Source organism: Ixodes scapularis, unplaced genomic scaffold (assembly GCF_016920785.2).
Source record: "Ixodes scapularis isolate PalLabHiFi unplaced genomic scaffold, ASM1692078v2 PGA_scaffold6__148_contigs__length_123643588, whole genome shotgun sequence".
NCBI lineage: Eukaryota > Metazoa > Arthropoda > Arachnida > Ixodida > Ixodidae > Ixodes > Ixodes scapularis.
In genome coordinates this window covers 81800610-81816743 of record NW_024609881.1, presented here as the reverse complement: position 1 = coordinate 81816743, position 16134 = coordinate 81800610, and the positions used below count along the sequence as shown (strand labels likewise).

Below are 16134 nucleotides of genomic sequence, written 5' to 3'. Positions count from 1 at the left end.
TTGTGGGTTAGATTCTAGCTATAATTGAGAATTGACTCAAGTTCTGACCTGAATTCGTACTTGCATTCTTACTCGGGTAGTAGTTTGGAATCAGGCCGGATTCTGGATTGGATTCTCATCTAGAATTAACGATTGTTTTGAATTTATGACTTTTGAATCCTTACTTCAATGCTGATTTGAATTCTTACTTGTACTCTGACTTGGCTTCTGATTTGAATCGTGGCTTGATTCTGGATTGTATTCTGGTTCAGACATCAACGTGTGTTCTGGTAAGAATTATGGCTTAGATTGGAACTTGTGAGTTAGAGGTGGAATCTGGTGTGCAGGGCATTTGAGAGGAATTCAGACCATGTCTTCCCTGCCGTAAAAGTAAACTATGCATCCCTCAACTTGCACTCTCTGGCTTGGTAGCAGTCAGCAACATTCTTAGATCTACCAGTTGACAAGCTCCATGGAAGAGCAACGTTCGAAATCGATTCTTCTTTGTTGCCTTCACGCGAGCAGGTACGGGCGGGCGGCGTTCTTAGTGCCACCGGGGTCAACGCGTCCACGGGCAACAAAGAATTGCCATTTTTGAACTGGGCTCTTTGTGCACCGACTTTTGCAGAAGTTTTATGTTTACCACGAAAAACCGTGATGAAATCCTTTTTTCACCACGGGGAATGTTTTGCCGGCTCTGTCCCGTGGTCAGGCTGGTAGTGTAGCGAGCGCCACGAAAATGCGCCAGGCATCCAGGAAGCTTGTCAACTGACTTTGATCTAATGACATGGGCAGTCAGGGCAAGGGGGCTACTCCTCTAGGCTGTGAACATCGACAATCGTCTTTCGGCATGTCCTCGTCCCCAGGTGACGGCTCGTGCACTCCTGGACAGCCCGGACCTGGAGTTTGAGCCCAAGGAGGCGGACCCCAAGCTGGGCTCGGACTGGGAGTCCGGCAAGCGGTGTGCCCCGGCACCCCCCAAGCGCACCAACTCCATCCGGAGGCAGCAGGAGGCCAACATGGCCGAGACCGCCTTCGCAACCTGCGTGCAGAGCCTCACCTCCAGGTGGGCGACTGCCTTCGTGCGTGCTTCAGCATCAGCTTACAACCTCTCGAACATCCAACGAGTCTTTCGTGCACGCCTACGGTCGGTGAAGAGTTCTGGGGGGGGGGGTCCTCCCACCTCTTACGAGTCTAGCGGTGCAAACGCTAGAGGGGAGGTCCTCCTCTCCAACATTTGCCCTGCTAAAGTGGAAACAGGAGCTTCCCCCGAATTCTTTGCTTCCTGCCAAGTATAGATTTGAATGCCTCATAACAGAAGCGCCTACTCCCAGAAAACTGTCCACCGATGCATGCCCTATGGTGGGGTTTGTCGATGCAACCAGTTTGGTTGGCTTGGCAACATAAGTGAAACAATGCACACCAGCAATAACTCTAATGCCCCCCCACCAGGAATCATGCCAGTACCTTTCTCTTGGTCTGCAGCCCGTTTTTAAACTTTACGCCAACTAAAATGTATGCCCCATGACTTGTACTACGGTCATTACATCCCAATACTCTCCGTAGTGCACGGTGACGTTAAAGAGGAGGGTGATGTCAGTTAATAAACAGTACATTCTTAGCTCGTCGAAAGGATTCTATATCGTCTTCTAAACAAATGTAAACAATCACTCTTTAAACACTGCGTTTTGCACATTAGATAACTTTTGAGAGAAAGTTTGCTGCCAATTTATTTTTGAAACACGATCCCTAATGACACCAGTCTAGATCCTAGCGCTTCACTCGAAATAACAGGTGAATTTAAAGGCTGTTAAAAGAGCCTTAAAAAAGATTTACAGCAAAGTGCGTTGCAGACGTGAAATGTTCCAGCCTCACAAACGTTTAGCGATGCTCAGTTTCCGGACGCCAGATGCCTACACTGACGGTGCTATTCATCAGATAGTTTAATGCATACCACGTGTAGGCTTGATAGTTGTTCCTAGATTGAAGCGATACTATTGCTAATCGGGCTCGTAAACCTGGTGACCTTCGTTTTCATGTGACAACAATCCGTCATTTTGTTCTTGGATGTCAGCGTGATAAAACCCATAGGCCTCAGTGCACTACACGCTCGACGGTGTCGCATGAATCATTCGAACGCTGGCCTTCGACATGCGACAGGCAGCTCACAACAACAAAACAGTGTACGTAATGATGTTGACGAAAACACCCCATACTCTAGAGCTCCTCTCCTTCATTGCGCGCTGGAGGTCGTGCAACTCCTCGCCTACCCCTCTGCTCACACGACCTTCCCGTTAACCGATCGGCGCCGAGCCTTGCGGCCACGCTTTCATCCAGGCTTCAGGAAATACCGAACACCTAGGCAAAGAATGTTTCACATTAAAATGGCCTGGACGTCACGTTTGTCCAGGTCTCTCCCTTCCTTTTTCTGGGGACCGCATTCTGACTGTCGCGCCTTCCCCTCTCCCCCTTCCGTCCAGGTTCACGATGGCGACGTCCCAGGACGAGCCTCCGCTGCCCCCTCCCCCTCCCGCCGCGGCCGAAGAGGACGAGCCCCCTCCGCCTCCCCTGCCCGCTCCCCCTCCCGCCTCCTCCTCTTCCACCCTGACCTCCTCGTCCTCGTCCACCTCCTCTGACGGAGAGCTGTCCCCCAGCGGGACCCTGATCCGGCGGAAGGACTCCGGGGGCTCGAGCGTCTCCTCGGAGTCCCTCCCGTTCGCAAACGAGAATGTGGGCACCATCAAACAGAGGCCCGGGGAAGCCCCTCCGGCACCGCCGCCGCATGGAGGTGGATGCGTTGCGGATGGGGCGGAGAGGCGGAGCAGTCCGACGGACGGATGTCGGAGCTCGCCCGAAGAGGTCCCCGTCAGGGGTGAGTGGTCCGTCTTTTCAGGTCCGTCTTTGTCGTCGTGTCTTGTTCCCCAAAATGTTGCAGATTCGGTCCGGTAGGTCGGCGTTTGTTTTGAGAGGCTTCGCAACTTTGGTCTTGGCGATCGTCTCGCAAGTCTTGTTTGTTGAGCAACGCGTCTTCATTCATATGTTTGATTAAGCAATGCTGCAGATGGCTTTTTGCCATTCAAGCCGGAGAGGGTTACGTCGGTTTTCTAATCGAAGGTTTGAAACAGTCAATATTTGGAGCATGTACAGTGCACAATGCTGTTATCGCTATTAAGTGAGCAACCTTTTTTTTTTTTCTCTTCAGAATTTTAAAGGGCAGTTACCAAAACTACTTTGGTGGTGGAAAGTGTTCACTTGGTGCACTAACATGGGAGGTCAAGTTTAATGCCTCACAATCTGGGGCAGACTTACCAATAGGTAGAGTAGGCAGTTGCCTAGGACGGCAAATTCGCTGCTGCCCTCGAATCAATTGGTACTTTTCTCTTTTAAATCTAGCTCCAAATTTAGCTACTTTCGGAATTCTAGCTTTGGAGCTAGCTACTGTAAAAAAAATTAACTTTAAGCTTAGGTATCCCCCCCCCCCCCCCCCCCCCCCAAAACACTGCACCCCATGGTCAGTGACCATGGGGAGTGGGGTTTGGGGGGGGTTGGGGAGGCGGCATTGTTAAAGTCTGCCTAAGGCAGCAAGATGATAAGTCCGCCTCTATTCACAATACCCTTTCGAGAAAAATACAACCATTTTTTTAGAAATTGCTTATGTGTTTGCATTAACACTGTTGCACACTGTACACAGTCAAAGGGCAATTAACCCTGAGCAATAATCGTCCGCACAAAAAAAAAGAAAAGTGTTATTTACTGAAGTGTATGGTCCAACATTTTTCGAGTGATTCAGCCTTGCTCAGTGCTGGGGAGGTGGCAAAACTTATATCGGTAATTTGTGTAAGTTGCATTCATTATCGACTTTCCTTCTATCCTCGAGTGATTCCAGCCCACATTTGGTTCATGGTGGTTGTCGTCTGAACCCCTCGTACGGCTTGCACACCACGCCTTAAGTTTTTGTTGTGCAGTTGAAGCTTTCAAACTGCCTTGTGCCGGCGTAACCCTTTTCATTGTGTCCGCCGTGGATTAAGAAGTGACCAGCATATCTGCTTGGGTTTTCTCGATCGTCGTGCTTGCTTACAGTAGATAGTATATCAAAGGCTAGGATTTTCTGAGTGGTTACGCTTTCGTCCTGGCACCAGATACGACATCCAACGTTCGGAGCCATTAAACCCGACTCATCACATACCAGCCGGTGGAAACTGTCTCGTCTCTCTTGATGTTTTTTTACTTAGCCACATTTCTAATAATTGCATCACGGATTCTCAACACATCACGTATTCAGTGCCAAGGCAGAAAAGTAAGGACGAGACGAAAAACGTTGCTCCGGTGCAGATTTTTTCGGGAATGCTTTTGCGGGCCCCTGCGCGAGTCCTCGCAGTCTGCCGAGGTGTCTGCCACACGCCTCGCGTCTTCATGTTTCGCGTCTTCTTGCCTGCAGATGTCCCCCAAGACCTGCGGCCCGTTGCGAGCAGGGACAAGTACTCGGCCCCCCAGCAGCGGCCTGCTATCCCTCCTCGTCCCACGGACAAGTGAGTGGCTTCTTCAATCGACCTCTCATTCTCAAACCATCCCAAACTCACTACAGTAAACTTTCGTTAGTTAGACCTCGCTTAATTCGACTTTTTGTTTAATTCGATCGTGTTCGAAAGTTCCGGCGAGCGCCCTTACATTTCTATGGGAGGAAATGTTTGATAGTTTGAACTCGGGAAGACTCCGCATCGGATAATTCGTCCTGAGCGAATGCGCGCGGGCTCACATTGCACGGCACTACGGCAGAAAAACCAGCGTACGGCGAAACACGGGCCCTTTGCTGGAAAGCCCAATGTGCGCAAATACGCACCTGCTTCTCTACGCCGTTGAGATGGACCGTAACGAATAACACGAGCCAGGGCAACCAATCTGGCGTGGAGTAGCGCGGAGAACGTAGCACGTGATCGGGCGGGGAGACAGCGTGCGCTCTCGAAGCGCTTTTCTGTAACATCGTGTGCGGTCCATCTTGCGCGCCAAAAAGCGCAGGTTTTGTTTTTGTTTTATTTTTTTTTTAATTTTTTGTCGCCGACAATTTGGTTGCCCGGCGCTAAGGTCGGCTTGTAAAGCTTTCTCAGCAAGCGTCCTCAGAGCTTTTCTGTAGCATTGCGTGCGGTCCTTCTCGCGCGCCGGTAAGCGGGAGTTCTCTTTTCTTTTTCTCATTTTTCTTTGTCGCCGACGGTCTGGCTGCCTGGCGCATAGAAGAAGAAAAGTAAAAGAAAAGAAAAAAAATTGGCTCATAAAAAACTTTTTTTTTTTTTTGTAGCGCGCAATTTTTTGGGGATGTGACGTTTAGTTACGCTGCTCTCCGGAGCATGCTTTAGGACATGCGTTTTAAGCGCGGACAGCAGCAAACCATCCGTGAGTACTTTAGACAATAAAAGGTAGTTTAGTTTTAATCGTTTTTCTGTCCTTTTTTTAATTCGATCATTCGGATAATTTGACCAAATTTCAAGGTTCCGTCGAGGTCGAATTAACGAAAGTTTACTGTATTGGAAATTGGGGAGTGACGGCTTCTTAGTTGAGCTCGCGTCGAGGCTTCCACGTGTGCAATATAGAGTGCAAGTTCGTCTGCTTCTTGCACAGGGGTTGCGAGGATGTCAAAACGCCGAGCTCTTATTGGCTGATTGAAATAAAAAATAAGGGGTAGACCTCGAGGCATTTAGCATTGAGGTCTACGCACTATCCTTCAAATGGGAGCCAATCGGCGCTCGGCGTCGCTTCGACGTCGCCGTGATTCCTGCGCAAGAAGCGGATGACTTGCTCTCCGCTTTTTGCTAAATTAACCAGGGACTGAAGAGCCCGCTGCAAGCGCAGTTACACGCACTCCGCTTGTTGGCGTCTGCAGCAGTAACTTTTTTAAAGCGTGAAATATAAAAGGAACGAATGGCACGATGCATGTGGACCCTTCGATGCCTTATTTTGGTTATTTCCCTCTAATCTTTTATACAGGTAAAGCGAGCGCATGTGCCTATGTTCCCAGCCTTCAGCTTGGTGCTCGAGTTGTTTAGCGAAAGGTTTGTGCGAGTAGAAGCCTCAAAAAGGGACCCTCGAGAGATTAATTCTCGGTTTGGATCCAACGCGGTGTCGGCCACCTTTCACCTGCAAGCGGAAGAGTAGGGTGCCAAGATTTTTCTTTTCTGAAAGTGTTTTTTTTTGTTTGTCTCTGCAGGCTTTCCGGGACACCATCCGCCTTAGGCCGGTCCCTTCCCCCCCTGCCTCCTCCCTCTTCCTCCTCCTCGGGAGACGTGATTGACGACATCGAGCACATGCTGGCCAGCCTGACCGACCAGTTGGATGCAATGCTGGAGTGCGAGCTGAGCAACCCTTAGGGACCGTCTGGGGACGGCCCCCGACCTTTACATGCCGCCGGCACCGCGACCCCCGCGGACGACACAGCCGCTCCGCGGTCGTCAAAAGTGTGCCCCTCGGTTCGCCCCCCTTACCGACGTCGGGCACAAAAACGGAAATTGCGGCTGTGATCAAAGATAAATGTGTGTGATTCGGATAGAACCACCTGAATCCGAGGATTAAAAGGAAGATAGCGGTTAATGTTTGGGGGCAATAAATGAGCTAACTCCGGTTAGGGCAGGAAGATATGAACCTTTAGGGTTCGCATTCTTTTCTAGAAATACAGGTTGATTTTTCTTGTAAAATGGTACGCAAAATGAGGCAGGCTCTATTTTAGCTAAAACCAATTGTTTTCTGTTGCAGATTTGTAGGAGTGTTGTCTGTTGGACAAGAAAAATGGTCCAGTTTTGGGTGTCAGGAGTACTGGATCATTCGCCGGTGTTATTTGCTTTTGGGACGCTTCGGAATGAGGACATAGTCGTTTTTGAGTTAATCGAGGTGCTGCCACGGCAACATTGATTTGTGCCGTATCTTAAAGTGGGTGCTACCGGAACGGAGATTGAGGAACGACGGTTGGGTGACCGGAATTTCGTGGGATGAGGAATTTCCAGGTGGGAGTAACACAAAAATGATAAAGGTTAAAAGGTTTGCTCGAATTGTAACCTCAAAGAGACAGTGGATGAGAAAACTAGGCAGAACAGGGCTTCGGTCCAAAGGGTACTTAGAAAGGATTGAGGGCCAAAGATTAGCCCACGAGACAAGCAAACGGGACTAGGGTAAGATGGAACAACTAAAATCGGGAGTCGTGATCCAGCCATTTGGAATGGGGGGGATAAAACATTTCCCCGATGAGGGACGGACATCGAGTGGCACCGACGTCGACACAGGGAGCGGTGCGGCGGCTTCTCTGCTCCCCACAGCCTGCATCTAACGGCGGTACTCCGATTCCTAGAGTCGGGAGGACGACGGCACGACACCGGCAGAACGCAGGCACGACATCGGCACCGAGTCCAAACGATGTCAGGTGTGTGCAAACAGCCGGAGGACACGACGGTCAAGCAAACCAGCCGTGCTTCAAACGAGACGAAGAAAAAAAAAAAAAAAAAAAAAAACGTGAAGCGCGTTATCTCCTTGTTAGTTGGCCCAAGCCGCGCCGGCTAGAAGTTCTCCCTGCCGGCGCCGGCGCAAAGACTCCTTTGTAAGCGAGAATCACCATGGACGTCGCCCTCCACCGATACAAGAAAGTGTTAGCAGACGAGTGTCGTTTGTTGCGCCCTTTCGCTTCGAGCGCGTCGTCGCAAGGACTCTGTTGATGTCGGGTTTTGTTGTCGGTTTTTAAGGGGAAGAGAAGGGGTTTGAGTGTGGTGTCTTTTGTTCTCTTAAGTGCCACCGAATCTTTTTTTTTTTTGTGTGTGTGTTTTTTTCTCAGCTGGTCGCTCGACAAATCTGTTCCTATTATATATCGTCTGATTGTTCTGGGTTTTTTTTATTTTGGAAGGCTTTTACGTCTCCTTGTCATTGCGCGCGCAGCGCCGTGCTTCAATTGGTTGTGCTTTTCTGTCTTTTTTGGTGCTGATCGTGTAGAGGCACTCCCGTCGGTCATCTTTTTTCGGCACGTTGCATATCAAGTTTGGCGGCAATAGACTGGGAAAGTTGCGGCGGGGTTTCGAAGGCCGTGCCAGTTCCGACAAATCGGTTTAGCTTGGCCACCGTGACGACTTAGCGCCGACTGCGTCGCACGTCCGCGGAAGGCCGGAATTCAGCCCGCACACTTCGCTAGACGGTTTTGAGAAGTCGACTTCCCCCGCCGAAAACGAGGGAGGAGAGCGGGAGTTTGTTTGCGACATACACCGTGCGAGCGGAGCGTTTGCAGTTTTTAGAGAGATGTAGTTTCCTGTACATAGAAAGCAATCAATCCCCACAAATCAAAGTTTTAAGATGCCGGGTCTTTTCGACGGACAATCGCCTCCTTGTCTAGGCGACAGTACAAGTTGCCCCCTTCCCACCCACGTCGACTGCCCGCCACCCACCCACCTTGACGCAATCCCGCGGCAAGCGACCGTCGGTTACGATTATCATTGCGGCTGCACGCCACGTCTGCGAAATGAATTTAGCGGCTTGCGTTGGCTCATTTGCTACCCGAGCACGTTGTTTTTCTTTGCTTACGATCCACAGCTGGCCAGTGGAAACAGAAAAGGAGTAGTAGTTGACGCTGTGCGTTTACGATGTTGTGTTTAGCCGAACGTCCTTAAAGGGACGACGCATGTTTTCGTTCCCTCCGTTGCATTTTTGGCAAAAAAAAAAAAAGCCCTGTATTTAACGGCGCCGACAAATTTTTTGAGAAACTTGCCGGCGCCGTCTTTGCGAATGAGTGGTCTTTTGTCCTTTCGTGTCGTATTCCCCTAAACTCTTCCTTCAAGATCTTGCGCGGATGCAGGATTTCATATCCTTTTGGGGAGGGGTCGTTTCCGATGTTCTCGGTTTTCTTACCTAAGTTGTGCTTCTTAATGTTTCTTTTTTTTTTTTATTCGATCGTTGCATCACGTTCATCTTTCGAACAGGTCGCTCTGCGAGACGCAGTTGTAACTGCCGTCTGCTGGCATAATGCTGCCCCCTCTGTCCCCCTCGTTTTACAAAACCTGGCACCGCACTTCCAAGTTGTGAAGTCTGCCCGTTGCAGCCGGTTCCTTTAAAATTGCCGCGACCGTTGATCTCCTGCGCGTTGTTCGCCCGCGTCACGTCTATTTTTCTGTCTTAGAAGGCTAGCACAGAAACCCATCCTCGCAAACGTTCGAAGAGACCCCAGTTTTGCTTTCTACTGCCGTCGTATTCCAACGTTCTGAGCTCGATCCGACGTTCATCGGCCTCTCTCTGCATACATCTCAGGTCAGCTGACAATCCAGCGTTCAAAAACCTTTTCAGCGTGGGCCGTTTTTAGCCATTATTGTCAAACCATAGTGCCAAAAGAAAAAAAAGTAAAACTTGGGGATGTCGGATTTTCTGGGGAGTAAATTAAGAATGAATTACTTCATTGTCGCACTCATTCTCTTCACCGCCATTTACGTCTGCCATTCGGAACGTTGACAACGCTGGAAAGCTGCAAAAAAGTCTGACATTTTGTTTTTTTTTAAGAGTGGTTTTCAAATGGGTCCTAGCACTTTGCTATAATAACTCCTCTCCCCCTCAGTCATTCCAAGGCAGAAACGTTTACTGTGCTTAGATAATTTGATGTCATAGACCATTGCTATTTTTAGAACTTGACAAAAACAAGGTGGCTTACGAAAAACAGAAGCGATGCAGAAAACAAACTTGAGAACATACTTGTCTTGGGCCTGCGTGACTTGTCCCCTTTTCTCATCAGCCGTTTTTCGTTTCATTTTTGGAATAAAAGAGAATTCTAACGATACAACGTGGCCTCATGTGTGTTTCTACCTGCGAGAAATTGTGGTTTTTTGTTTGGACATCTTTACTGCGGTAGACCGAAAACTGCACAAAGGTTTGAGGACGTTAATCCACAATTATGCAAACACCGTACTAACATTGGGAATCAAGATACGGCAACTCGGCAGTTTGTTCCTTGTAGAAAATATATCAAATTTAGATGTTGCATGAATGATGAAAGCATTGTAGTCTGGACAGTAGCAAACAAACTACTATGGGTGAGGCATTGATTAATGTGGTCGTTTCTCAAGAACATTGAATATTGGCTCTATTGGCCTCGAGATCGACCTAGAGGTGGCACTACTGTCGCGCTATCATCATCATCAAAGCGGAGATAGAAAAACGGCCGCTCATAGGCTCTCTTGTTCGCGCGCAAGACGGCGTATATATTCTAGCTTTTATTTTGTCGCAGACTATTTGTGGGAAAACAATTCTAGCGGAGAGGGGTGCGGTACTGTTCGGTGCTTCAGTGAAGATTGAATTGTGTTGCCAACGTGCAGCCTAAATTTAAATAATCGCTTCTGGGGGTTCGTCGTCTGCTCTAGGCAGGCGTTGGAAAGCATGGATCACCACGACTGATGCCTGTCTCCGGCAGAACTGGAATAGTTACGTTAAATATTTTTTTCTTTAAAATGGGTGTATCAGTCATGAGCGTGGGAATTCAACAAAACAATAAGTTTCAACCCAGATAACATAATACTGGTACTGTGGACTGTGAAATCGTAGCTTCTGAGCATTTTTTTTTAACTTCTAGCTTTTGCAGAAATATAAATATTTAGTATGAGGAGAAGTTAGCGCTGTATCAGAAATCACTGTGCTATTGAGTTCCTTCAATGCCTACTTCAACGCCTACAAAAACAACTGATGAGGGCTAGCGAGCTTCACGACACTTTCCGATCCCCCTCCGCCCTCGCCTAACGTATATCGAGACTGGGCAGTTCATAGATTAATCTTGAGATTATTTCGGTGATGCTTTAATTGCGAATTTTTTTTTTCTTTGCCGGTTAATTGGAATTTTGTACTTTAGAAAGTCAACAAGGAGTAAAAAATGCTTGCTTTAATATTTTTGACGTCTTTATTTCTTTTATGACATAGTGTTATTATAATGTACGCTAGAGGTTCAACTGGCGCTAGTGTCTACGTCCGTGACGTAAATTGAAGCAGATGGCGACCAGTTCACTTTTGCGGTGCTCCTGTGCATTCCTATGGAAAAACGCGCGTGCATTTTGTCTCTTCGCCAGAAAATAACATGGAACACTTTGGTTATTTGGGTCGTACCGAATAGTATGTACCTTGATTAACATTGTAAAAGTGTAATTGCTTTAGTTAGCGCAGTTTTTTTCATCAGTGAACGACGTTTAACTTCGCTACATTTCAGTTCTGAACGAGTGTTTCGCAGAAAGTGTGTAAAAAAAAAAAAAGACAAGCGACGATTCAAAGAAAAATTACAATCGAAAGGAATATAGTGTGTTCAAGGCTCGCCAGCATTCCAGTCACGCTTATATATTGCTAATATGCCAGTCCTGTCACTATACGAAAATGACCCCGTCGTGCCATGAGCGGATAAAAACATTCAAAACGTAGAGAATAAAGGCCGTGGGCTATGAAAGGTATCTCTTCGGATTGTTTTCTCTGCCAGACAGCTTTAACGGGCGCTTGTTTTCAAAAATTTCGAGCGTGCGGGTGATATTTTGAACGTAGAACTAACATCCTCGCTCAGAGCAGAAAGAATAAAGCAGTACTTGCTTAAAATCGGAATAGATTACGTGGCCTTCAATTTATTTTGATCGTACATGCACGGGTAGTTACTGATGCAGTGTTGCTGCATAGTTCTTGCTGTCTCTCATAATTTTCAGACGTTCTTCGTTCGTTTGGCACGTGTATCCCTCATACTGAAAGCACCGACATCGTGTTCGCGCTAACAGTGTCCGACAGTGCACATAGATACAGGTACGAAGCCGTTTTAGCACAGTTTTTAATGCGATGAATTTGAAAGAAAAACAGCGTAACTGACCACTTATTTCGTCGGCCTTACTGAGAAATGTTCCAAGCTACCTAGTACACACGAATTATTTGGGATATTTGCTCTTATGATCGAGCGCAGAAGAAAATGCACTCACTTTTTCCCATAGAAATGCATCACCGGAAGTCAACTCTCGACTGGTTGCTGTCTGCTTCAATTCGAGTCGGCACACTAGCGCCACTTGAACCTCTAGCGTACATTGTAATAACTCTGTTTTATGACACAGGCTTGCACAGTAAACCACTTAAGCATGCTTGTCATGTTACCGAGGGTGATTATACTGTTTAAATAATAACTAAAAAATACTTCACTTTAAAAGGCTTCCCGTGTTCATATTTCTGTGGGCCTCACAACTTGAAGTTTAAATTGGGAATGCAATATGCCATTTATGACATAGTAGAACTAGTAAAAAAAATGTGGTTTTAGTGTCTTTCGTGTAATATGACTGGAGAACCTAGTTGGGTTAATTTTCATACCAAACCACAGATCCATTCAACATTCAATGTTTTATGGAAGCTATGGTTTGTGCGAGATAACAAAATTACGTGGGACCAGCGATTGCATACAAACCAACACACCAAGATTATGGAAGCTTTCGACTTAATAATAATCGCTTTGCTGAATTTCTACGCCTGTGAAACGATACAACACAACCTTTAGTAAGAAGAAACGGCAACAGAAACATCAAGCATTTAATAAGGAGGGTCAAGCTAAGCCGGAAACGGGCTTGCGTCGTCGAGATCCGTGCTTCTGAAGGTGCGCCCGTAGCAGACGACGCACGGCGGTATCCCCGCTTTCGCATGTTTCCAATTTCAGCCGCACGGTGGCGACATGGTTCGATCTTGAGGCGAATAGATTGGGCATTGCTTGCTCTAAGATGTACAAGCACTGAGGTGTCATTCTACGCTTGAACCTATGTGTGATGCCACAAACTGCCAGCATTGTTATGTTGGTTCAGTAACCATTCTAGTCTGGATAAACGACAGCTTACTCGTGTTACAAATTTATTGAAGTGAATTATTCAGAAAGACAAAACTGACAGAAGATGTTTCAGAGATGAGAAAATTGAACTTGACAGAAGCCTCGACCACGCCGGCAAGGAGGCTTCGCCGCGACGCTGTCATCTCTTTTTGAAGCCGTATTTCTTTCGTTCGTAAAACAGGTCAGTCTTCGAGCTGCCAAGGTTGACAATTTTCGGACATCCGTCCCTCTGCAATGAAGAAACAATGTTTGCTTTTGTTTAGGAAGGAAGAAAAATTAGTTTTGGTTTGAGGCTACGGAAAATTGCAAATGAAATGCTAATCGTCTACTGAACACGAACCTGAGAAGCGGGCCGATGAGTGATTGGTATGGGTGTACAAATATCCCTTAAAATCGAAGGGTGCAGTGTCATAACTAGCTTCAAGAATTTTTTAAAGACTTCTCCTGTGCACTGGAAAGACTATGGATGATTCAGTGCTATTTGATTCAAACCACTGTTCACACACCACTAACTTATCAAACCTGTAAAGAATCCACAACAAACAAACTCTGAAAGAAAATTATTGGGCAACAGGAACCTTAGAGCAGATTTCCTCTATGCCTGCTTGTTAACAGCCTCTGTAAACATTGCTATTACAGCAGTGGCTCATAATCGTTATTGTTTATGCTCTCATCAAAACGATAATGGGTTTCGAATAAAAGCTTTTCGGAACGGCCGCTTTACAGGTGCTTTGTATCCCGTAAAGTCTTCTACAAATCTTCTGAAACTGGGCAACTTGTTTCGGCTCCAAATCGTTCTTAACTCCTAGACTCGGAAGGGACATCCTGCAAAAGCTAGTGCATTCTGTTGTCCGACCTAACAATGAAGCCTAAACCGTCTGGAAATTGTGGATTGTCGGTAATGTCACTTGATCACACGTTTCGGGGTGAAAACAGCAGGTGTGTACATTCGGAGATGTGGACACTTTGCCTGCCAACGTTGTGTCGCATCAAGCCCTACAACTCACGTCTTTCTCCTGGATGGTGCACTCCTTGCAGTAGTAGGCGTCGGAGACCCCTGGACCGCCACAGATCACGCATCTGCCCTGGTAGGATCCATAGTTGCACTCGTCGCAGATACGAACCAGCGTGCAAGGCCTCACGTAGGAGTCGCAGATGACACACTTTCCGTCGCCTTTGATCGAAGAAAAAGGTTGAGTTAGTGTGAAAGTCAATGCATGTTTTAATTATATGCGGAGGGCAAGTTCGTCTGCTCCTTGCGCAGGGGGTAGCGGTGACGTCAGAACGCCGAGCCCTGATTGGCTGATCGAGCCCCCCTATCTGAGCGTCGTCTGCTTCTTTGCAACGTCGTCTGCTCGCAACGTCGTCTGCGTCTGTCTTACGTTTCCTGCGACTTTCGGAAGTGCAGAGGCCAGATTCACGAAACGAAATTTTCGCAAGTTTTGCGCAGGTTACGGCGAAATCCTACAACAGCTCCGAAGCTGTCTTACGCACTTCTTACGATCAACTCAGCATGGCCGACAGCGTCGCGGTCGCGACGACCCAAGGACGTTTATTTTTCTACGTGAGCTTCTCACGCGTCCTGACTTCAAGCAGCCAAAAAAAAGTAAAAATTACTTGAAACAGAGCACGACGAACAAGAACGCTGGATCCACAGACACCGGGGAAAAGCTCCAACGGCGACGATTCCACCGAACGCGACCAAACGAGCTGGGCAGTTAGGCCTAGCAGGCACTCCGCGACTCGGCGACCGTCTGCCCACGGCCGGCTGACGTGCTGAATGGAATATGCCCGCGCGACCCTTGTGAACCCTTCCCGTGTTATACTTTGATCGCTGACCTCAATTTTAGATTAAAAGGTCAATTTCTTCCTCTTGTTATCTCCTTGTTTCCCGAGGCAACGGTGACTCTCGCCGGTGAAAAAGCGGCGAATCTCCGACAGACGCAGGAAAGGTAAAGCAGCCATCGCTTTGACTACCAGACGTAAAGCAGACGACGTTAACTGCGCCAACCCGCCGGCGCCGTTAAAGAGTGAGGGGTCTCGCCGCACACGAATGGAGGTAAAAAGTATTTGGGAGGGAACTTGCGGACACTAAGCAAACAAACCTCGGCGCCCCGGGACACCTCGCCAGTGAGTCCTTTGACTTCCCTCCTTGATGCGCGTCTGCTAGTTGTTAGACGAAAACAACGTAACGCTCGAGTTATTTCGTCTGCCCTCCCTTAAAGGCGAAGTCGAGTTCGCTCCGAAAGTCGCAGGAAAGGTAAGACAGACGCAGACGATGTTGCGAGCAGACGACGTTGCAAAGGAGCAGACGACGCTCAGATAGGGGGTGGCGATCAGCCAATCGGGACTCTGCGTTCTGACGTCACCGCTACTTCCTTTCTCATGCGCAGAAGACGAAAATGAGCCCACTTGCGAGGCGTATTGAAGCTAATTGGGTTGTGCTTTTAAGCCGCGATTTATGAACAACAAAACATGTGCTTCAGACATGCCGCTCAGAATGAATTTTTACAGCGGAGCTGTTGGGGGCTAGTTTCTCCAGTATCGTGTCCGCGGGCAAATAAATGTCGAAACAAAACTTCGGACAGCTACCGCCATCTATGAACGACGGCGGCAACCTTTCCAGCCTTTCCGCTCTGGCTTGCCGACTTGCGGCCGGCCATTACTTTCCATTGTACAGCTTCGCTGGCCTTCCCTCTTCACCAGAGTGGGAAGGCTGAAAGATTTGTCGGACGTCGTCTTGGAGTACCTTTGCCTTTTGAAAGCTGGGCAGATTCTTCGTACCCCGAAGGCGCATTTTTGGATGGAATCTTAGTTTCTCTCGCGGCTAACTTCACGTATGAAGGAAAATAGGCAGGCTCACTTTTGTTTGTGCTACTGTTATCCCTCCCCGGTCGCTACAATACGTTACTGTCGCGGCAACAAGTTAGTCGCAGGGGCATACACTGTGACTAACATTCGGATATGCCTTGTCTTAAATAGACAACTGATAGCTCGAGTACAGTGCGGCTGTAATACCGCAGCCCAAGATATATCAACGACATTCATACGTTCACTACTTACACTTCTCGCAGAGGCGCCCGATGGCTGCAAAGAAAAGACCGTATAAGTTAGTGATACGAAGACATAACATCGAGTCTCATCACTTCCCGGGACCGGAGTCGGTCGTTAGAGCACATATGGTGCTAATTCATGAGAGAAAAGGTTGCATTTCATACCAACGCCGGCTTGCTTTCGGCAGAAAATCAAATCGGGGTGGTGCTTCGCCATCTTGAAACTTGGGAAACTTGATGTTTACCGCGAGTATGCTGCGATTCAGAAAGTAAGGACAG

At 47.9% G+C, this 16134-nt stretch overlaps 2 protein-coding genes across 2 annotated transcripts in view; one reads left to right on the top strand and one right to left on the bottom strand.

The window, feature by feature from the left end:
* LOC8029114 (caskin-1) overlaps nt 1–9766 on the top strand; it is a 164868-nt gene extending 155102 nt beyond the window's left edge. Inside the window, exons 19-22 of the mRNA XM_042294605.1 lie at nt 846–1045; nt 2460–2851; nt 4418–4508; nt 6179–9766. Of these exons, the coding sequence (XP_042150539.1) occupies nt 846–1045; nt 2460–2851; nt 4418–4508; nt 6179–6338 (843 nt within the window). The 3' untranslated portion in view covers nt 6339–9766. The remainder of the gene's footprint in view (nt 1–845; nt 1046–2459; nt 2852–4417; nt 4509–6178) is intronic.
* Nucleotides 9767–12808: 3042 nt separating this feature from the next.
* Nucleotides 12809–16105, bottom strand: LOC8029115 (PHD finger-like domain-containing protein 5A). The gene is made up of 4 exons (XM_029993913.2): nt 16021–16105; nt 15866–15889; nt 13810–13976; nt 12809–13031 (listed from the first exon to the last, which is right to left on the bottom strand). The coding sequence occupies exons 1-4, from the start codon at nt 16070–16072 to the stop codon at nt 12942–12944; spliced, it is 333 nt and encodes a 110-aa protein (XP_029849773.1). The 5' UTR covers nt 16073–16105; the 3' UTR covers nt 12809–12941.
* Nucleotides 16106–16134: the final 29 nt, after the last annotated feature.

Coding starts and splice junctions, on each gene's coding strand:
- LOC8029115 (XM_029993913.2), bottom strand. CDS start 16,072: ATGGCGAAGCACCACCCCGATTTGATTTTCTGCCGAAAGCAAGCCGGC. Junction 13,977..15,865: donor CGGGCGCCTCTGCGAGAAGT/GTAAGTAGTGAA, acceptor CTTCGATCAAAG/GCGACGGAAAGTGTGTCATC. Junction 13,032..13,809: donor GCACCATCCAGGAGAAAGAC/GTGAGTTGTAGG, acceptor TCTTCATTGCAG/AGGGACGGATGTCCGAAAAT.